Consider the following 24,294-nt stretch of genomic DNA (forward strand, 5'->3'; position numbering starts at 1 on the left):
ATTATTGTAAAAATATGTTGTGGTCGATTTTAATTAAATTTAAATACATGTTGCTGCATGCCCACTTGTTAAAAATTTACGATTATTGCTCAATTTTCAATTAAATTGAGATTTGAGTTGGCGGCTTTCGGCGTTTCTGAGTCATTGATTGTGAAGACGTCAAAATACTAATCCAGAGCTTGAAGTCTTGTCGAATTTTGGATGGAAAAGTCGTCACAAGTCGAGTCGACTCCATATGAAGTCTGAGTCGACTTCCAGCTCTGATTTTTGAGACATTGAGAAAAGAATTCACAACTTTTTTGACACGATGACTTAAAAATGCTGGTTCTGAAAAGCCTGTGACATAAAAGAGTCCAAAATTGCTGTCTAAACAGTTTCTACTCAGTCATTATCAGAGTAGAATTTTAAACAAAATTCAAGGAATGAAAAGACTTATTTATAAACAAGGAATTGAATAGTCCTTTGAAGTAAATCTTTTGAAAAAAAAAAAAAAAATAACAAAACCTTATTGAAAAGTTAGACTTTTTGTGTTGTGTTCTTAGTGCTGTCAGGAGTGATTAATTATCTGTTTGAAGTTTGTTCTTTCATTCAATGAATTTTTGTTTTGATTTGGTTTAATGAAGCTAATTGAATTGAATACTTTGGAAAATGTGACAGGCTTCCTAAAATGTATCTTTAGACTTTTAAATTTCTTATTGATGTCGATCGATTAGTCATACAAAAAATTCTCTTAAATTTCAGTCATAGTCAATGAAAACTACGACATTTGCAAATAAATTGACCTATTTTCTCATATTTTTAGTGAAATACAAATCTTTATTTATAGCAATACAAAGTGACAGTCGATTCATCATAATATTGCAGTGGCGGAAAATCTTTTATTTTTCGCAGCACATATTGGTGATTAGTCTCAACTTAAACTGTAAACGGCAAACGGTGACATTTTCGAAAAATTTTACGAGACACTAGTGTTTGACGGCAAGACAATTTTTAATTTGATTTCAAATTAGGTTCACAAAAACTTTGTCTGTTACTCTTTCCATATGCATCTAATGTGCATCGTTGTATGCACACCCAAGCTGAGAGTTTTTAGTTGATTGTGTCTAATTTCAAGGACGACTAATGTCACTCGAATGGGACAATACGACGAACTAACAACCTCAGCACCTTACCAAGCAGGTCTTGGTCGCGAGAACCCTTACTCAGATCCTTTGGTGTCAGTAGAAAATGTCACCGATTTCTTTTCAAGAATTGATTTTTAACTGAATAATTTAAAGTAACTAAATTTCAATGAACGAAACTAGTCATCAACTGGATACTAATTTGCCTTTAATTAGTTATGTCATGTTGTTGTTTACATGAAAAAGACATCTCAGTTCTAACAGAAATTATCTGTAATGACTTACATATTGTTACATATTTTAAAAAGTTACTATATTGCAGTAATATCTACAAAAGCATATGACTTGCAATATCATATCAATCCAAAAAGTCGATAAAGCAGTTTTCAACTTCCATATCTGAAAAATCACCAACCAAGCAAATTAAAAGTCCACAAAACTGTTATTTCTTCATTCGTAAGCTTATTTTTATTTTCATTAACGACATTAATTTCGGTAAATTTATATTATAAATTAAGCAATGTCTGAATAAAAATTATAATCGGAAGAAATTATCGTATTTTTTTTGTATCACACTTAAGGATAAATGGCTATGACTTATTTACTTTTCATTTTCGTCTTTTTGTTGTCTAACAGTCTAAAAAATTATTTCTTATTAAATTCATCATTTTTATAGTCTCTTATGGTCTAGGTAAAATATCATTATGTACAAACAGGATTTTACCACAATAATAATGTAATAAGTTAGAGATGAACATTTCACCAATCTAGTCTTAAATACTAATTTAGTCTTCATCACCTCACATATGCTCAACTATATCTCTAAACTTATTAAATAATAATTATTGTGATGTGCAAGAATTAACAGAATCAAAACAAATTTTTAAGCAGACTCAGCAGTCGCAATTCTGTGAATCTGTGGATTGAGACTATTTTGACTATTTGGACTTCCAATAATGTTTAGATCCTCAATGGCTACTTCCAAAGCTTCATAGTCATAATACAGCTTAAAATCAAGAGAGACACCTTCAAAGACACCACAAACTGATGGCTTCAAATTGAAGAACAGGATTGGCTGACGTCTCATGTTAAAGTCCTTAACGAGTGTCTCAACAACCTTTGCAGCTGTAAAATCAGCTCCATAAATGTGCTGAAAGATTTAAAATGTGAAATTATCATCGAAAATTCACTGAAATTCAATCATGAAGACTTACCGTGCAATCAATAACAACTGGCACTTGAGTCCTCAAACCCTGTTTGTTGATTAAATTCCTGACATAATCAACTGATGGGAAAATGAGACAGCGGTCAGGTGTGAGTAGAAGATATTTGATACCTTTGTTTGGTGTCTGTAAATTAATAAATAAAAGCCAAATGTAATTAATCATGTCAACAAAGTAATGCATTCACTTCCTATACTTACAATAGCCTTTTCCATATGAATTTTGGGTCTTGATGCGTGATACAAAATGAATAAAATATTGATTCCAATTCCGACAAGAATTCCAATTTCTAATGGCAATACAAGACATGCAATGAAGGCTGCAAGTCCAGGAATCAGGTCGGTTTTCTTGCTGCGCCACATTGGCTTAACGACGCGAACTTCAACCATGAAGATGACAGCGGCAATAATGATTCCAGCCAGACCGGCTTTAGGGATATAGAAGAAGTATGGTGTGAAGAATAGGAGGGACAGGATGACTAAAATACCTGTGGATTAAAAGTAATTTTTTTAGAGTCAATTCCAATGAAAATGACAAGAAATTCTTACCTGTATACAAGCTTCCCATTGGAGTTCTAACACCGGATGCATTATTAACGGCGCCACGAGAAAGAGCTCCCGTACCTGGATATCCTTGAACAAATGAATTAGCAATATTTGCTGTACCGATAGCAATCAATTCCTGTGTTGCATCAACTGTCTTTCCATTAGCAAATGCCTTACAAATTGCAATATTCTCAAGAAGTGCAATCAATGGAATTACAACAAGACCAGATCCAAGTTCAGAAATCAAGTCCATGAAGCTTAATCCTTCCTCAATAATTTCACCGGATGTTTCATTAACAACAGCTGGAATTGAGAATGGTGGGATTTGGAAAGCAGGCAAACCAGCTGGAATATCTCCAATCATAATAAGCAAGTTTGTGTTTCCATTATTGTAGAAATATGCAGCAATAGCACCACCAATAACAACAATGATTGCATTACGTGCAGTTCCAACAAGCCATAATGTTTTATTGGCAATTTTATGGAAAGTGTTCTTTTCGGCGTCATTCTTTGGTCCAATTTTGATGTTTGGAAGGAGCTGAAAAATGTCAGGTAAATTAGTAAAGTTTAAGTGACGTGATTTCTATTTTTATTGGAATTCCCTGTCATCTAGGAAAATTCCAAGCAGGTCAGAAACCCAAATGAGTCATAAAAACAACTTACTCTCATCAACAGCAGCACAACAATGCAACTTAATCCCATAACGGTATCTCCAATTCTAATTGCATGCAAGTTTTTGGCAATTGATCTCCACATCTGCACAAAAGTCCCGCCAGAACTTTCAATTCCGAAAATATCTTTGACTTGTGATGTGAAAATGATTAAGGCAACAGCACTTGTGAATCCACTTGATACAGGACCAGACACAAAGTCAATCAGAAATCCAAGTCCGAATATTCCCATGAGTAGCTCAATACATCCAGTAAGGAAGCACAAAATCACAGCCTTTTGCCAACTACCTTTAGCTACTTGGAAGGTTAACAGGGAAGCAATAGCAGTTGGTCCCATAGGAACATCTTTGCAGGAACCAAGGAAAATATAAATAAAGCAACCGAGGAAGGAACCATAAAGACCATAAGCTGCTGGTAAATGTGCAATACCGGCATAAGCAAGAGCTTGTGGAATCACAGTAAGACCGACAGTAATTCCAGCAATAGCATCACCAATGGCATCTTCTTTTGTGTATTTTGGTAGCCAATTAAAGATTGGAATACGTTTGTAGATATTTTTCTTCCTGAATGCATTTTGTGCCTTTTTCTTTATTTTTGATGGAATTTCCTTGATTTGCTCTGTGGTTGATTTTGGTTCTTCTTCATCCACTGTTGGATATAAATGAGAGATATTGATTAGAAAATTGATTTGTGGATAATAAATTTAACCAGGATTCAGGTTTTATTGTGGATATTTATGGATGTGATTATAATGTGCTGTAGCTGGGGTTTCCCGGAGTTTCGGTTTCGACGAATTTGAGAGAATGAGACTAAGATCTTCTTGGAAGGAAGCTATCGATAGAGATAGTATTGCACTTGGTATCGGAAATTGGCAAGCGGAAGCCAGCGATAGAGCCAGCTTCAGGCGACTATCGTGGGAGGTCACGGATCACAACTGATCGGTCCAACCAGCGAAGAAAGTAAGAGACTAAGATCGTGAATGTAGCCGAGACTACAAAAGAATTCTCCGAAGTCTCTGTGTCGACAAATCTCGTTAAATCTCGGGAATTCCCGAAAAATCTCGGGACTGATACCGAGAATTAGAAATTATGTCATTCAGTCTTTGGTTACAGCAGAGCTGGAAGTCGGTTAAAATAAGATGAAGCCAATTGAATTTGGGTCGACTCGCTCAAATTAAATTTGGGAAAGTTCATTCAAATCGACTAATATAAAAAAAATATTCGATATCAGTCAGCTTTAGTCAATCCTCGAAATCTTTGAAATAAACCGAATCAACATCAAGCCCTGAATTCAAACAAAATATTTGTCGACCCTGATTCTCGATTACCGAAATACTTGAATTCTGTTCGGCTATCTGTCATTTACAAAAATTTTGACAAAAATGGAATTAAGCAGTGAAGTTCATGATCAAACCTTTCTAATTTGAATATATTTTATAATACTGCCGAAAATTGGCTTAAGTCTTTAATTTAGCAAAGATTTGTCATTTGCCTTTGATTTCACATTAGCTATAGTTATGTAAAGGTATGGAAGTGATAGCATGATTAGAGGTGGCTTTACAGTGGAGTCTTGATAACTTTGGATTGATTGACAGACTTTTTAATATTAAAATGAACTTCGGACCAAAATTGGCTGGATTTTGAGATTCCGGACTCAAAAATTCTATAAAGATGCATCTATTGCAATCGCAGGGATGCCTCTAAAAGAGAGTCCTGCTTGCTCTGATTTAAATCACTGTTAAACACAGTTCTGTCTCACTTCACACTTAAAATCCCCAATAAATCTTAACTTCCATGTCATCCTCACTTAAAATGTCTTAAAATTCACAAAACTTACACATAAATTCACTAGAGCCTCTATATCCAGGATTGATGATACCATCTTGTGGAATATTAATTGAATAGTTTGATCCTCTAAGGCTGTATCCCGATGCATTTAAATATTTCTTCTTATCATCCATGACTAATTTACTTTACGATGTGAACTATCTGAAATGCAAAAGTAAACTAAAACTTAATAAAGAAAAAAAAGTTGCTGCTTTAAAATAAAATTGTGCGTTAATCAGCATGATTGTGAATATGAGAGAGACGATATATATGCATACATAAGGAAACGTCAACAAAACAACAACAAAATTGACAACAACAAAAAATATCCAATGTTTATTTGTTTTACTTTAAATGTGCTTGTTGCTCTTTATTTTGTTGTTGTTGTTGCTTGTTGCTGCTTGTCGAAACTTCAGGTAAGCACGTGATTGCTCACTGACAAATGAGAAAGAGAAAGAAGTGGAATGAATAATTTATGAGACCGACAAGAAATTCCCAAAAAAATTATGAAAAAGTCCATTAAGTTGTCATTTATTGTGCCTGTAACTCGATACAAATCATCAATAATCAAAATAAATCGGATGGCAAAGACGATGCAAAATTTTTGGCATATTTTCAACAGCTGATTTTTTGCGATGATCAGCAACAAGTTTTGAATTTAAAAAGAAGCATTGTGGACGAATTTTTCCAGTTCTGTCGAGATTATAAAGTCGCTGTTTTTGACATTCATCGTAAAATTTCTCAATCTCAATGATTCGACGCTTGATTGCCGGGTCGGTAATATCATCAATGTTCACTAAATTATTCATTGACCTGTTTTGATGCTTGAATGTAAGAAAGAGTAAAAAGCAATCCCGACAACTCTTTGATTCCGACAAAAAAAATTTGTTGCTCTCCGAAATGAACTTCGCAAATAGAAATTTCAAAGCTGACTATGAGCAAAAAATCGCTGAAACCGCATATCAATTTGTAATAATTGTGTAACGACACGTGGTTGTTGAATGGTTGTAAATTGCATGTGCTTAACATTATGGATATTCTGATGTTCTTTAAAGTTGCGAATATTTATTAATACGAAAAAGGTAATTAGATATTTTAAAGTCGGAAATAAATCTGGGATTTATTTAGAAAAGTATGGGAACTTTTGTGGAGCTGTGGATGGTTTTTAGCGACTGCTAACGGAATCAGGGATTTAATAAGAAATATTTAATTTGAGGTAATTAATTCCCTGAGTTAGAAATTACTAGGAATGCAGCTAGGATTAGATATAGCTCCAAAAGTGTGGAAAATGAGTGTATATTACTAAAAGCTTTATTTTCAGAGCCTTACTACATTTAAGGTTTAAAAAAAAGGATCACTTCCCCACAACAAAGCAAGATTGGGACTCGAACCCACGTCCTACAATATCCGAAAGCGATTTTGGATCGATTAGCCGACTTGTGCTGTTCAGAATAGTTCAGAGTATTGCATTAAGTTGATTAATCTGCCACAGATTAATCATCACCTTGCCTAAATACATTAAAATCTGTTAACGCTTATAAAACAGACAATTCTGATTACTTTTGACTCTAAAATGCACTAAATACTCAATATTCATGACTTAATTGAAAAATCGCTGAATTTGAATCATTAGATATCTCAGAAATATTCACTTCATATTGCATATTACAACCACAACAAGCCCGAATGCCCCGCTTATCAATCTGAATCATTCACCTCAACAATGTAAGTACCTGAACAACCTATACACACTTATTCATTGTCTAACAATTTTAAATCTTAATAATTACCCAAGTGTGTAATCACACAGCTAATAAAGTTTTGATATTATGATAAAAACAATGTATGTTGGAAGATCAATCAGACTCAGTCAGTCAGACAGACTCAAAATATGACTTAGTTGCTAATAATAAAATAGACTTAAAACCTGTAAATATTATGGAAATTTGTTCTAATTGCTATCGTCTCAATAGCTGTAAATCACTTAAAGTGTCTCAAAACCGCATTAAATTAAGAATTTTTCCGCAAAAGCTTACATTACAAGCTTATGAGAAGCTTATCTTAAATAAATTAACAAAAAAATCTAAGCGACAGCTCGTGCGATTCATTTTATTTACGGACGGAGAAACGTGAAGGCATTTTCATTGTTCTTATCACTTTAATACAGTCAAATATGTATTTAAAATATTTTTTCCTTGTTTAATGATGCGTCCGACTTTATTATCTAGTCAAACTTTATCTACTGTCATTTAATCACGTTTAAAGCAACAAAATATTTAATTTTTCATATTTTTGAGGTGACTTCATTTGTTTTTCAGAGAAATTACGCGACATAAAGTAAACAGTTAAACACCAAAATATAGATAGACATGCGGTAGACTACCTCAACTGGTTAGTTGATGTGTTTTTTTCGATGCAGTTTTTCAATATAGAGAGAGTTGTCATTGTCAATGTTTTGTCTTGTAGTCTGTGTTTATGTCTGAATGTTATCCGCGCCACATAAATGAAGAAGCTCTTAAATTAAGACCAAATGGCATCCTTCCCATCGGATCTTTGACTTTTATTCTATATTCTGTTGAACGTCTGTTCTTCCATGTCTGTCTACCTTTCCTCTTCTGCTTTCTGTTCCTCTATCATTTTATCCATATCTGTATCTTTTTATGTCCACCTGTCTCTCTGTCTTTTTATTTGACTATATGGCTTTTTGTGTCTCTGTCTCTATATTTCTATGTCTTCTCCTTTGATTGTCTGTCTAATTTTATGGAAGGTCACGAAAAACCCAAGCAAGTTGAAAATTTTTGTCCAAAATTAGGACCAATCCCACTCTGGATACACTTCTGTGCTATCCTGTGCCTCTTTCTATTTCTCAAAGATCTAGATTTGAAGAAGACAATTGCTCTGTTTTTGCACAGATCTATACTTCTGTTTGTTTAGAATCTGTCTCTATGTGTCATTGTCCTCTCATTTCTATGAGCATCTCCTTATCTGTTTTGATGACCTACTGATCCTCTGTCCTTTTGTTCCTCTTTCTCTGTACATCATGGCTAATCTGTTCTTTCCTGGGCGGCGCAATACGGTAAGTCATAGAGGTGCCTTAGCGAACATGATGTGTTGTTCGAGTTATGTATCCCAAGTACTTTAAGCACATATAATTACGGGTGTGACTAAAGTACCCTGGTATGAAGTGTCTGATTGTTATGAAACTTTGCCAGAATGGACACAATATGGACTTAATTCTGCCAAAGTTTCAGAATAACTAGAAACTTCATGCAGTGGTACTTCAGTCACATAATTAAAGTAATATTGGCTGTCAATCTGTCAAAGCATCTTCCCTACCATGTTGCCCCTCTTATCCCTCATAATAAAAATGCGCCTTAGACAACCTAACCCACTAACTTCACAACCAGTGTTATCATCACGACAACAATGACATAAATTTACTTTTTATTGTTCTGCTGAATTACTCACTTACTTATTTGATTATCGCTTGTGAAAACTCAACTTTAAAGATACATACTTTACGTAATGACGTTATGAGAATATTTCTATGCACGAAAGGTGGAAGTTGTAAGTGAAAAATTGATTCTTTTCATATATTTTTATGAGTTATGAGAACTAAAGCTTCACATGAATGTGAAATGCAAAAAAGCAGATATTTTAATTGTTTCAAAAATTTCTTTTTATCAATTTTGGTTGCGGAAATTACCTTCGGGAAAGGCACACACAACATGTTCAATTATGGAAGTGATTCATCGATTATCAGTTCATATGAATTATTGTTAATATGGTCATTAAAATATTTTTACTGTCGCATCAATTAATTATTCTGGATGGAAGCGGATTTATTGGAATATTTCTGGTTAATTCTTTTGAAATTTGAGACTTTATTGCTATTGTGACGCCAAAGTATTGGACATCCGCATTTGAATGCACGAATATTCGATAAGATCGTCGATTCTTCCCATATTGATCTTCAAGCTTCCTTAAAGTCTACCAGCGACAATAAAGCTAAGAATCTTACTCAGATGCGCGCAATTAAATGTAAAAGATATGGAAGAATGACAGTAATGTGTGCAATATTGACTTAAATTTATGGACTTAATTAAGAGCTTAATTATGAAGTTACATTTAATGCAATTTTACACTTTAAAGGCAGACGTCAGTGTGCTTTTATTTTATAATAAATGTATAATTATTGTCATTTTTATATGATGAGATGACGTTGAGTTGGAATGTGTAAGGTGTTGGATGTGTGGTACGCATTTATAATTTCTGAATTTTAACGAATTTTTGAAATTTAATTTCTGAATTTTAAAAACGAATTTTTGAAATTTCGAATTTTAAATTTTAATGGATTTCAAAAATTTAAACTATTTTTTACAATTAAAAATTTTTCAAAATCTTTCAAAAGTTGAACGGTTCTTAAAAGAAGTTTTTCAAATTTTACCGGTTTTCAAAATTTCAAATTTTTGTTTCAAAAAAGTTTAACGGTTTTCAAGTATCATTTAATCGCAGTAGTTTTTGAAAATTCCATAATTTTTCATAATTTCATGTAAATTCCTGTTCCCATATTGACTCATCACCAACCAGCCCAAGCTCAAAGTGACTCAACATCAACATTTTCCCACCAAACAATTCTCAAACAAAACAACACACTGAATAGAATGTTCGAAATTCAACAACAAAGAGGTAAAAAAAAAATACTGGATATAAAAAAAGTGCAAGTCTCATTTACGGTAAATGTCGACATCATAACAATAACGGAAGGAAGAAAGCGACAAAAAAAGTATAAAATGATAAATGATATTAACTCGACATTGAATTGACTCGTAAAAAAATAAATGTTTAGAGAACAATCGGTTGTGTACTTAAACATAGCTTCTGAATGTAACAAGGTTAAGTTTTCTCTTATCAGCAACTGCATAACCACATCGGACACAAATATTTATTTAGTGCTTTAAATGCCTTTTTGTATTTGTTTTCTGCTTAATCCTAATTGAAGGAATGACTGAAAAAAAATTTCCATATCTTGCTGATAAATGGAATTCCGATATTAAATAAATAGGGAATAATGAGTTACATCAGCCTGTATTGTTTGTAGTCTAGAAAGGTGCTCGTGTATTTAACGATCAAGCTGCTTTGTTTCGCTAATGTCGTTAAGATTTTTATTGAACTTAATCATATTAAAGCCTTGTTTGTGTGCTTTTCACTTGTTAGTCTCGTCGGCTTTTGTGAATTTAACTTGAGGGGTTGTTCATAAGTTAGGTCTTTGGGATTTAAGCTGTTTAAGTGATTTAATAATAGAATTTGAGATTTTAAGAGTTTTGTTTCAAAAGACCCTTTTGCCTATAAAATTGTGAAAATTGGGGATTGGGGTCCCCAAATAGACGGGTTTGGGGTCACTTCTTCTCTACCCCTACTAGATGCACTCTTAACTAGAACTTTATATGGATTAGTCGACTAAAATCAATTCAATTTGTCTTCAATCATCCTTTAAGTTTCTCAATGTCAAGACTACCCCATGCCCACTCCTGATCCAAAGCCCTTAACAGACACATTGCATACTTTCATGGTGTAGAAAGACCAATACGGTACCTAAGAAATGCCTCCGCTCTTAGGTACCGCAGTGGTCTTTCTATACCCTTACAGCATGTTCTCTGTCTGTTAAGGTACCATAACTTCCAAACGATCCCCACACCAGCAAATCCAATAATCTTTCCTACTACAGAAATCATTGAGTTAACAAGAAGCACAGTTAATTTATCATAATCAATTTTGAAATCCGGAATACAATAAGGCGCAAAAAGTTGATTATCAAAGGTAAAGGTTCAGCTGCACGATTTAAGTTCTATAACCACGAAGTTAATAATTCATTTATTAACATTAAGGCATATTAAAATGCAATAAAATTAATTTTTATGGATGTTACAAAAAAAGAAAACTTTAAATATTGTCATTTAATGTTAAAGTAGACACGATTTCTCTATTTTGTTATAATTAGATATAAATTTAAGTGGCTTTTGGGCTTATTTTCAGGGGTGGTTAGCGATGTTTACTAAGTTTTAAAAAAGTGAAAAATTGTAAAAAAAGAAATTTAATTTAAAAAATTAATAAAAATTTAAATGAAAATATAAAAATCAAATTTTAACAAATTGAAAATTTAATTTTATGAAATTGATAATTTCTGTTTTCAACTTTTAAAATAAAATTTTAAAGATTTTAAATTTAATTTAAAATAAATTTAAAAATTTTAAAAATTTAAAAATTAATAGTTTTTAAAAATAAATTAATTTTTAAAAATTTGAAAATTTAAAATTTTAAAAATTTAAAAATCAAAAATTTGAAAAAATTTTAGAAGATTGAAAAATTGAGTATTAAAAATTGAAAATCAAAATTTGAAAATTAAAAAAGTTAAAAAATTAAATTTACTTAAAAATTTTTCTCAAAAATTGCTCACCATAGCAAAATTTAAAAATATAAAAATTTTTTTTGAGCGTGCTCAGGTGAGCACGTTCACTTGAGCATGCTCATGAGCAAAAAATTAAAAAATTGAGCACATCTTAAGCATGCTCATGCAAAATGGCATTTTAAAAAAGTGAACTTTAAAACAAAAAAAAGTCGATAAAATAATCTCAACCTCAAATGGGAAACCTCCAATAAATCTACAACAACCTTCTTATTTGCGATACATGCCTATCAAGAACAACAACAAAAAAATTGCCATGTGTCGCCTTAAATATTTCTGTTAATTCAATTGATGATTTATTTCCTCTTGTTATTGATTTAGCCAGCCACAATCCATCAATCAATCAGTCAAGGTACAAAAGGAATGTTTTTTTAAGTCCAAGGAAAACACTTCAAAGGAGTCAGACCTTCACAGTGCAATAAATGTCTTATCAGTAAATTGTCGTATTTTGCACATTAATTAAATGCCATTGATTTGAGTTTAATTTGATATTAATCCAATCGACATCTTATCAATATCATAAAATGCCTGCTAGAATTACAACTTAAGGTTTAAGATTGTTTACTGGAAGCAATTTACGATAAGATTGATTGAAAAATTCTCGATTGAGTCAATAAAACAATAGAATTTTATTACAACGATACTATCATTAAATGAGATTAGGAAACACTTTTGTTATGCCGTGTTATTAGTGGAAGGTAATTAAGAATGTTTTGTAAAATTCATTTTAATACTCAAATTGCTTAATTATTGCGGTTTTTGCTGTTATCTAGAGCTTGTTATTACTTATTTAAATTAGTTTTTGTTTATTTTTATAAGTTTTTGGATTTTATTACTAGTTTTTAAATTTACTAAGGTAATAACTAGTCTTAACTAGTATCATATCACTGGTTAGTACTAGTTAGAACCTTACTAAATTGGAAAACTAGAAATAAAGTCCCAAAACTGCCAAAAACTTAGAAAAATCAACAAATATGATATGAGACTAGTCAGTACTAGTTCTCCTAGGTAGAATATGGTACCAGATAGTAACCAGGTCCGTATATGCTTAAAAACTGTAAAATCCTTAACTTCTGCCCAATCAACCTCCAAATCATCTACCCTAACTGCCAATATTAACATTCTGAAGTGAAATTTCCAGTTCGCCAAATTTGATTTCAATATCTTGACAACTGGTTAAGCTTAATTCAATTAATTTAAACAATTCTTATTTCTTTCATATTTTCTGGTAATAACTGGAAATCAATTGAATGAGTTTAAATCTTTAATGAACTGCTTTCAAGTGAAATTAATCAACTTTTGTTAAGTACTGACGAATTGTTTTGTTCTTAAAATAATTTTTCTTTACTACGCGATGATGCATAAGTAAGTTTAATCCAAAATTGCAGGATTGAAGCAGTGGGCGAACTGTAAGGTACAGCAAAAAACTGAAATTCAGACCTGCGGTCTCTTGTTCGAACACTATGTGGGAGTGGACTACCCACTATCCAGGGGAGTAATCTGACATTTTTTCCAGAGTGCCTTTTATATGATCTTTGGCTTATATAGTTAGTTGCAGTGAGTCAAAGTGGCTCGGTAGCGGAATGGTTTAGTACTTTGGTACTTAATTTTTACAATACCGCCCAAGCTATCATAGGCTCGAGACTCGGCAGGAAAATTTTCTCACTCTTCCTTTTCGAATCATATGCAGAGGAAGCCCAGCATACAGCATTCCTTTGTAGACTATAGAAAATAATGTCGTAAAAGAAGTAATTTTGATTTCACTTCAAACTTTAGGTCTATTGAGTGTCTGAGAGTCTGGCACACCTTCGCTCATTACAAAATTATTAGTCGCGATTTGTCTTATCGCAGATTTGAATTTCAATGAGTTATTCAGCTCAAGGTTTCATTTTAAGTTCAAGTTATTGTTTGTTGGAGCAGTAGCTACTTAGGAAGACCATAATAACCTAACATTTGAACAGCAAGTAACTCGATACCACAGTTAAAAAGTTAAAAACACTCTAATTTACATTCACAAAAAAGGTAGTGAGAACTAACATGGGAATTACTTTAATTATATTATCGATGGAAATTCGTCAGTTCCACATGACGAACTCGAATCATGAATAATAAATTAAATTACCTAAAAAACAAGCCGCGTATAATGTTTTTCACATAATTACATACCAACACGTTCCCTTATCACTGCTGAATCACTAATTAATTGATAATAATTGTGTCCAACTATTTTTGGATTAAAAGCTCTCGATCAATGTTCAAATATAGCTCACTTTTGGGATTATTTTTAGCGATATCGCGGTGAATGTTAAAAATATTTCTGCGTCAATAAAAATAATGCAATACATCAATGTCAGTGATTTTTGATCTGTTACTTCTGATAAATGCAATAAGTAAGAGCAAAAACTTGATAAGCTGAAGCACTTTTCCTGAAACTAGAGCTCGTGCAGCAGCACTAGAAGCTAATCAAGTAATTAAATTACGATTTTATTGAGATTTTGATAATGATTTTGTGGTTTTAGGAACTTGAAGCTTAAGATTTAATCTAAATTGCTCATCTGGAGTGTATATTGTGTAGAAATTGTGAAATGTTTGATGCCAAGTTGGCGTGAGTCTGGTTTGAATTTCATTTTTCGTTGTAAAATTGACACAACATCAGGTGTCAAGGCACCAACAAGTGTTGCCGTCAATAAAGCAAAGTAGCTGCATGCTTGCGACTGCACCTTGAGCTACTCAAGCAGGATTCCCTCTTTATCTACACCACATGCCTTCCGGGTGATGTAATCAGCTTCTTTCATGTTAATAACTTGAAATTCATACTTTACAGCTCATTTAATCAATTAAAATTATCTCTGGGCATTCAACTGGCTTAAACTCTAGAATCGTTTCGCATGATACACGAAAATTCTGACTAATTTACTCAATATTTTAGTCTATTGTTCAAAAACCTTTACGTGATGTTATACTTATTTCTTTTATATTGTGCAATTTTTTACGCAAAACATGCGAAAAACCCGAAAAAAAAAACCTAAAGAAAAATTAAGCATGACTTATCAAGGTTATTGGAATGTTAATAATTCACATTTTGTATAGTTTATTACAATTTTCTCGGAACCAGAAAGAAGAATGGATTTTCCGTAAAACGTCTGAAATTCCCATCCCATGTAGATGATCGGTATGTCTAATTATTATTTTTAAATTGTACCCTGAATCATATTCAAGTGTTTAAGCATCTGGTGAGACATATGTATGAATATCATGTGACTTTAAAATAATTATTAAAAATAGGTAGCTTGTTAGGGGGAATGGATGTGGATGGAAAGGTGTTTGGTAAGAATTTAGTGGAAGGATGATGAACAAGCTACTAGAAAAATGTAAGCTTTTTTCCCAAACAGCACAATATTCTCGGTAAATAACCGTTACGTCTCCGTATTAAGATACAAACCCAAACAGGCAAAGAACATGCGCTCAAGAGCGTACTCACCTTAAATATACTAGATGAGCATGTTCATGAGCGTTACTCTGAGCTTACTCTACTCTTGAGAGCAATCAACCTTTTGTCTTCTATGGTTGATGAACAACCTGTGAGAATTAACTAAGGGTTTGTGAGAACCAGAACAGTACAATGTGTTTGATAAGGTGCTGTTAAGTTGTCCTATTAACGGTAAGATGCAAAGTTACCCTAAATCCATCTTCACGACTAGTTTATACCCATTTTTTCAGCGAAGAATGCGGCTTGCCACATTGCGCTGCTCGGGTTTGAAGCTACACCTAGCAGAAAGTTCATGTAGATTCAGTTTGGAGTCCAAACATGAACTGATCTTGTCTACTTTGTGTCGCTCGAGTTGGAATAGTCAGAGTATTCAAAATTGCATTTATGCAGCAAATATGAAAGCTGACCCGAAAAACACATGGCGATGAACCTTAAAAATGGATCAAAATCTGCTTTCATTTTGCAATTCTTGAGCAACTTTACTACATGCCGTTAGTACGGTAACGTAATGATGTCCAAGCTAACAGGTTGTGCTGTACGTTAAGACTAATACCCTGACCAATACTCAAACAACAACAACAAAACAATTCCTTCACAAAACTACATTTCCCCCTTTAAATAGCTCAACAAACTGTCTAGCCTTGAAACGAAGCCGGTATTATCTAACATTTTAATAGTCAATGAACATTACCGGCAATACTTGTTAAAAAAAAAACTTTTTTTTCATCAAAAATAATTAACTTTTTCCACCTGAATCACACGTGTTTGATACAAAACTTCCAAGTTCCGATTATTTTTGATCTCGTTTTGATTCAGAACTTTCACTGAGTTTTCAACATTTTTTTTCCCACGTCAGAAGTAGTTCAATATAAAGCTTCAATTTCTCACTCAATTATGGATTATTATGATAATTTCATTAATTTATGGATTGTTTCGAAAGCTGAACCAGATGTTGCAGGCATTCGAAAGTTCTAAGTCAATTCAATTACGTAATTCTATTTTTAAAATTTCTCATCGGAATTGGAACTAACAAGATATTAAATACTCGTGTCCGTTCATGAAATTTTGATAGGAATCAAACTAGATCATTTAAATTTTGCGGACCTAAATTTGTAAATTTTAAATTTTAAATTACCACATCAAATTTGAAAAAATATTCATTAACATTAACAAATTATATGCTTCACAATATTTTTAAAATGATTGAGCAATTAATCAGAATTAATAATTTGATTATATTCTCAGTTCTGCATCATCATTAATTAATTACAGTTTAATGTAATGTTGGCATTGAACTTGAAAAATTGAAAATTATGGAAATGATTGGGTAAAAAAAAATTGTTATTTTTGAGGTTTGTCCGAGTAAATCAGGAATTTTAAGGCTTTAATTAGGCTGTAGGGTCTAGAAGTGGGTAACCTGTATGCCGAGGCACTTTAGTTTGCCGTAAAAATTTCAATGAACCATATGCCGTGTGCGGTTTCATTCAAGGCTAACCACCAATCATCACCATCACTCTAGGAATAAAATTCACGAATTTAGCGATTTTTTTTTGACATTTAAGAGGCACATACTGACTAAAGTTGTCGTATGATTAGTCCGAGCTATGCATCAACATACCGGGCTTATGACTTCCTTATCACATCAACGAAGGTATCTAAAGACTGATCGAGCTATTCACGAACTCTAAGTGCGCCAATGAACCATGATGCGCATTTTCCAAGGAAGTAAGTAAGCACAAATCATAGCAACTGCTCTAATTCGGCTGTAGCCCGTCTTTAGTCCACCATAACTCTTGTAATCAATGCCGAATTCTAGTCAAATCCGACATCAAAGTTAAAGTTACGGCGGCTTTGGATCGGATTTTGAATCAATTAAACAGTATTGCACTTGGAATTGGAAATTGACAGACGGAAGCTATAGCAATATAGCCAGTTTTAGGCACCATCTGAGAAGGACATGGATCACAATCGATCTATACGGTCAGCGAACCTATAAAGTAAGCAAACGATTCGTGCTACTCGGAACTGTGCCACTCGGTACGCAACATTTGGTTAGAAAAATTCTAGAAAATCCGCAATATTTAATCAAAGAAACAATCGAGTTCCTTGATACGAGAGCAAATAATCAACAATAATAAATCTTCAAGCTTATCATTTCACCTTAACGTCCATATTTTACTTTTCATAATTCTCTTTGTTTAAATGACTGAATCTATAGACATTTTTTTTCTCGCATTATGAGTAATGCAAATCACATTGAGTCATGCATTGTAAGGGCTTTATATTGCATTAATAAATTTTTTGACAATGCACATTTTTTTAATTCAGCAGGTGGCAATGATGATGACGATGATTGAGGAAGTTAAAGTGCAGTTTGTTTTCGGTTTCACATTTTCTGTGAATATTTTTTTGTAAATTGAGGAACAGAGAAAACTATTTTTGTGAATATTCTCACTTATTTTTGTAATGGCTTGATTGTAGTCTTTTTGTGATGTGTTGGAGGGGGACAGAAATTGATGAGAATTTTTAGAAATTTTTGGAAAAAATTTTGTAAAAATTGTTTTAAATTCAAATTTTAAAATTTTTTTTTTCAATATTTTCAAATTTTTAAAGATTCTAAAATTTGAAAATTTCAACTTTTTAGAAGTTCAAATCTTTATATTTTTCAAAATTCAAATTTTTAGATTTTTAAATTTTTAAAATTTGAAATTTTGAAGTTTTTAAGAATCGAATTTTAAAAGATTAAATTTTTGAAATTTCTAAAGATTCAATTTAAAGATTAGATTTAAAATTTTCAAAAATTTTAGAAATTATTATTTTGAAAATTATAAATTTTTGAAAGTTTTAAAATTTAAAATTTAAAAATTGAATCTTTAAAAATTTAAAAAATTGAATCTTTATAACTTCAAATCTTAAAAACTTCACAATTTTAAATTTTATTAAACATTTTAAAAACTTAAATTTTTTAAAATCATCATCAACATATCACCCCCTAGAGTCATGTAAACTGCATTAATGTCATTATATTTCTGCAATATTTTTTTTTATATTAAACCTTGGACTTCAAATTGTCTACTTTACAGTTCATTTTAAAAATGTTTTTTGTATCATTTGATGTAATTTATTGTATTTTTGAGTGACGGAAACTAGCTTTTAAATTCATAATTTAATTGCCGTCTCTTGTTGGTGATGAGATAGATTGTGGCTTTTGAGTTCCAGAATATTAGGATTTATTGATTTATAATTTGGAATATTATGATATATTGAGATACTTACTATTTGACAGATCTCAACTTAACCCAACTAATCCGTTCAAAACTCAAATTTAAATTGAAATTTTCCAATAAATTTCACTAATTACCATTAAACTTTGATTAAATTGCGATAAAATTGCTAAATTACAGTATAAAATTCCCCCAAACATTCCAATTTGACAAAAAGCGTTCACCAGAGCCTCCCAAAAAAATTCAATAAAATTTTCCACAACGTATGTAACTCATACCCAATAATTTTATAAACACCTTCAATTAAGTTTTGTTTATCACAATCAGCTGACTACCGTCGGAACGAAAATTCAAATAAACAGTTAAAATTCTTACTAACAATATCTAAATACCTAACAATGCAAGTCTAAATTTTTATTTTCGCACGTGAATCGACTGAGTGGAAGATTTTAAATCGAGCAAATGAGAGAAATGTTTTCTTACAGAGATGGAGATTGAGTGACTGAGAGTTAATTTGGGTTGAAATTTGATTATTTTGATTTGAATAGATTGTGATTTTGCTTGTTATTTTTTTGAGAATCTGATGAAATTTTTTTCAAATTTAATTTAAATTTGTGATTTTTAAATTCATTTCTGATTTTTGAATTTTATTAAATTGATCATTAAATTTCTTGTTTTTAGAAATTTTCCAACTTATCTTCAAAAAAATTAAAAATTTTCATTTTTCCCTGGATATTTTTTTTGAAAAATTTAATTTTTTTCATTACTTAAGTCACGCAATAATTAAATTGATCATTAAATTCCATATTTTGAAAAATTTTCAAATTTTTAAACTAAAAAATTGAAAAATTTAATTTTATTCTTTTTTAAAAATTTATTATTTTCATTTCTTAAGTCACGCAATGTTTGTGGAGTTCAATACTTGGCAAAAACAATTTTTCAAGGTCCAACGCAAGTCCAAAGGTGTTTTTATCTACGTCATTGAAGGAAAACCATTCACAAGTGGTCAAAAATAAGTTAAAAATAGACACCAACTGGACATTTACTGGCCACTAATTAGTCCAGTGAATCTGCCCATTTTAATAATTTCTAAATATTCGCAAAATAATCCAAAACTTCCTAATCTTAAATTTTCTTTCTATTCTTAAAACTGAATTGTTTCAGTCACACAATATTTCCTTTTCTTTTGTACGAAAAAATATCTAACTACGTCATTTTGTAACAAATTTTCCTGTGTCAGTCAATAAAAAAAGAATGTGTGTGCCAAAAAAATGACAGAGTTAATTTCAAATATTAAGCCGAATTCAGATAATTATCTTGAACTTATGCTTTAAATTGACCAAATTGGCATTTAGATTTGAAAATTTTAATAGTTTTTATGAATTGAAGTTTGAAGAATTGTTAGGACTTTGAGATTCCGGATTGTAAATGTTCGAAAATTCGCATTCACTTGGATTCCTACCAACTCTGAATAAAATTTTATATTGAAAAGTCAAAATTCCATACAAAATTTTAATCAACCACAAACTCCAGTTTTATAAATATTGAAACATTCATTATCAAAATTGAGAAAAACGTGGCCATAATTTTGAATATACTAACGTGTTTATTGAGAAAAGACATCAAAGAAGATTATAAGATTTCGCATTTATTTTACTATCAACGAATAATTTGAGAAATTTTATTTTTATTCTTTTTTCTTTTTTTTTAAACAATTCGGATCTAACGTATTTATTATTAGTGTAGGTTATTTTCATTTGACTGGGCACATGGTTTAGACAATAGCATAAAAATTTAAAATATTGTAATTTTAAAAAAATTTAGCTGATTTAAAATTTGAAAAAAAAAACATTATTTTTTTAAGTTTCTTGCAATTATGAATTTTTTTTTTTTCAAAAAAATTCCAGAATTCAGAATTTTAAAAGATTTAATAATTTTTAACAAATTAAAAAATTAAAAAAAATTGATAAATTTTTAAATTTTAAAACTTTTAATTTTTTTTTAATTTATTAAAATTATACACACGAAAATTTTAAAATTTTGAATTCTGAATTACTTGAAAAAAAAATTAAATATTGAAAAAATTTATATAAATTTAAAACAATTTTAAAAATTAATGTTTTTATCAAATTTTAAATGATCTAAAAAAATCTGAATTGAATTAAAAAATGAAATTTTTCATTAAAAGTCAAATTTATGTCGATTATTTTGAATCATTATGATGATTTTGTTAGTTAAAAAGTCAAATTCTTCAATATTATTTTGAAAATTAGCAAATTAAATTTTTCGCACTAGTGTCGAGTCCTTTAATTCCCATAAAAATTTCAAACAATTTTCAAAAATCCGAAAAATTTTCAAAAAAAATTAAAACAATTTCAAAATCCCCCATTAAAAAAAATGTCCAAATCTCTCGAGTTTGTAAAAATTTTCATTCAAAATTTCGCAAATCCTCATTCATCAGGTTAGCATCACAAGAAGCACAAAGAGTTCTAAAAAATTTTTCTAATTTTACAATATATCTTATTTTTTTGGCGATACAAACAATTTTTGATAGCCTGCCAACTCGTGTTTTTTTTGTGTTCGATCGAGACTTTCAGCAAGATGAAATCAATTTTGCCTTGAATTTTTATTTCAAAATTCTTTTTCCGTAATGTATGCATAAAAAATGTTAATTTTTGATGTTCTTACCTTAAAGCTTAATTGATGATCTGTTTAGATCGATAATACAAATTTTACAGCACTAAATTTGAATTTTTTTTACTTCCGATTTCTTCACTTCCTGATCTTTAAACTTTAAAATTTAGTAATGCCGCTCCTTTATATGCGGTTGAATGACAAGAATCACTTGCGTCCGTCTCAGACACTTAACTACAAATGTGCAAGGAGTTTTATAGAAGAAGAAGAACAAACTTTATAGTCTCAAGTCTCACTCTCACTGACTTAATAATTGCTTATTAATTTTTTTATTTCTTTCCTTTTTTTTTCTCTTCTCAACCCCGAAACGATGTGTCTGCGACGAATTTTCAACTTAAAATGTTTCAATTTTAGAATGTTACTTATATAGAAAAAGGTACGCTTTTTTTTGTGTTTCTGTCTATCAGCTCAGCCGTGCGAGATACATTTGTGTGTTTACATCGTCATAATAATATAATTACGGGGCTTTTATTTATCGCGTCACAGTCAGCAGTGAAAGAAATAAAATAATAAAATAATGAAAGCACACACCTTGGAAGCCTTTACATATTTACCTTCCTTTTTTTTTTTCGTGAGATTTACTGATCTATTTTGTTTGTGTGACGCAGAAGCAACTTTAAACTGTAACTTTCAAAATTAGATCACTTAAAACTCTATGTCTGTCTCGATTGTTTCACGATTTACTGACTCTGAACTTTTTTTTTTTGTGTGGCTTAACAGACACGATTCTCGCTTTAAACTAAAAATTGTGTCTAATTATCATGTTTACGGCTTTTCAATACAGACAGCGAGAAAAATGAAAAATTGAGCAGAACGTGGCGGGAAAAAAATGAGCAAGCTTCTCAATTTTTGCGCTATGCAGCGCTTAAGGGAAGCGCTATTGTTGAATAGTTATCGACACTAGATGGGAAATTTAGCGCATTTCATAAATAACAATAAATTACAAAGTATGAGTAAGTGATGATAAGTATTGAGAGAATTTTGTAGATAATAAGAGTTCAGAGAGAAAATATTGAGCTGTGATTTCTCTTGATGGGAATGAACTTAAGCCATAATGTAATTCTTAAACCTTATTGCAAAAAATGTTATCAAGAATTGAATTATTTTTTGTAGGTTTTTATTGAGCTATTTTTAGTAAGTTAATTTGATTGCTTATTTTGATTGCTTTTTAATGATGTGTTATGATGTTAGTGTGTAGTGATTGAAATGAGGTTTTGAATATTTTGGTTGGAATATTCCAACTAGACTTATTATCAGGAGTTTCAATCTTGAGAATAAATTGTATATAATTCTGGATAATGGACCGCATAACTCAGGTGACAGATCAATTTACCACTTTAGTCACTAATCACCTGAGTGGTTCGCCCTTGTTTTGCGATCATTCTCGTGATTTAAATGAACTGAATTCTACGACTCTAATTAGAAATTGGCAAGCGGTAGCCGGCGATAAAGCTAGTTTTATGAGGCATCTAAGGGAGGTCATCATCAATTGTGATTGTGATTCATCAATTGATCTGTTCAGCCACCGAAGTAAGTAAGTAAGAATTTTATGACTGATCCCTGAATTCCATGCAATTCCGCTCCGGGACTGAAAGCTCAACTAAGCATAATTTTCTTTAGTGGGCAACTTTATGCCAACTAATTTACCTTCTTTGGCGGCCATGAAGATGTTACGATGTTACCTGATCCTTGCTCTTGTTCGATCGCTCCCGCTTACCAGTGCTTTAAAGGAAGCAGTAGCTTGAAATCCCAAGAATAATAGGTTTGCTTTCATTTGACACAAATTTACACATTACACAACATTTGATATTGATAATTGGCAGATAACTGCCAGTAATAGAGCCAACCAAGAGATGCCGTGGATCATAGTTGTTCTGTGTGATCATCAAAGAAAGAAATTTGGTTCAAATTTCAAAAAGCTTACAATTCTCAACTAAATAATCAATTTCAAGCTCCTATAAACACAAAATTCAATTATATCCGTAAATTATTCAGTTAAAAGATGTAAAATGACTCTAACGCTGATCGCCTCAATCAAATCAGCTGATTCGATTCGTCACAATGAACCAAATAGCCAGAGCCACACATCATGATCATGAACGTTCATTCAACTAAATGGTTCGGTCAAAAAAAAAAAAAAAAACAACAACAACAATGACTACCTAGCAACAGTAATTAATTTTTGGCTAACTACCAAGAATGTAAATAGAAACTGTCGCGATTATGATGTAGCAGCTGTGTAGCGAAATTTTCGGGTCGTCCAGGTTTAAACATCTACAAAAATTAGACTAATGACATATTGTACTTTAAATGATGACGCTTGATGGTGAAATCATAGCGATCAGCTGTTGACTGTGGAGTAGATTTAAAGATATAGGTTAAGGGATATAGAGGGGACTTGGCATACGGTTCATGGCATTTGACAAAAATATTTGGCGGCACACTAGTTTGCGTGACGCTAGTGCATGACTGTAGTGTGTGTCACTAGAGTGCCGCGGCACACAGGTTGCCCATCACTGCTATAGAGTAAGTTCTGATGCAGTGGTGGACTATTTCTGCTCTAATTAGAGTATTGGGACTTTCTATTGAAAGATTAGACATGAAAGGACTGCCTGTATTCTAGTAAGGTTGACAAGATGCTGTAAATCCCATATTGGCCGTCAAATGGTTTAAAAGCAGCCAATAAGATGCATTCACACCTTTTTAATGTATTTCCATTGAGATAGCTGTTCTCTAACGATATTGAGTCGCTATATTGAATCATTTGGGGATAGGACCATTCCTGGCACCATTCCTAGCACCATCCCTGTATCGTTCTCCCAGCTTCAATTCGTTCCTAGACATCACACTGAATAAAACAATCACGTATACCAAATCAAAATCACTGTTACAAACCAAATAAAACATTTCATGTCCATATTAAGCATGCTCATTAAACTGATAATTTAAAAAACTGCAAAAAAATAAATAGAACAAATCAGCATCTCTAGCCATAGTAAAAAACCCCAATAGTAATTAAGCCTGGAAATCATGT

General features: G+C 31.6%; 1 protein-coding gene across 1 annotated transcript; it reads right to left on the reverse strand.

Annotated features, from left to right (window-relative positions):
• Window positions 1-1,563: 1,563 nt before the first annotated feature.
• Window positions 1,564-21,599, reverse strand: LOC139091591 (sodium-independent sulfate anion transporter-like). The gene is made up of 7 exons (XM_070641736.1): window positions 21,255-21,599; window positions 5,397-5,548; window positions 3,553-4,208; window positions 2,893-3,427; window positions 2,545-2,831; window positions 2,336-2,470; window positions 1,564-2,271 (listed from the first exon to the last, which is right to left on the reverse strand). Exons 2-7 carry the CDS (start codon window positions 5,518-5,520, stop codon window positions 2,005-2,007), a joined length of 2,004 nt encoding a protein of 667 aa, XP_070497837.1. The 5' UTR covers window positions 5,521-5,548; window positions 21,255-21,599; the 3' UTR covers window positions 1,564-2,004.
• Window positions 21,600-24,294: the final 2,695 nt, after the last annotated feature.

Source organism: Chironomus tepperi, unplaced genomic scaffold (assembly GCF_022539635.2).
Source record: "Chironomus tepperi strain 1889 unplaced genomic scaffold, CSIRO-AGI_Ctep_v1 contig_257, whole genome shotgun sequence".
NCBI lineage: Eukaryota > Metazoa > Arthropoda > Insecta > Diptera > Chironomidae > Chironomus > Chironomus tepperi.

Excerpts from the sequence above, each read along its gene's own strand:
- LOC139091591 (XM_070641736.1), bottom strand. The coding sequence starts at position 5,520 with ATGGATGATAAGAAGAAATATTTAAATGCATCGGGATACAGCCTTAGA. Across the intron at positions 4,209-5,396 it reads AGGCTCTAGTGAATTTATGT|TGGATGAAGAAGAACCAAAA; the intron begins GTAAGTTTTGTG and ends TATATCCAACAG. Across the intron at positions 2,471-2,544 it reads TTCATATGGAAAAGGCTATT|ACACCAAACAAAGGTATCAA; the intron begins GTAAGTATAGGA and ends ATTAATTTACAG.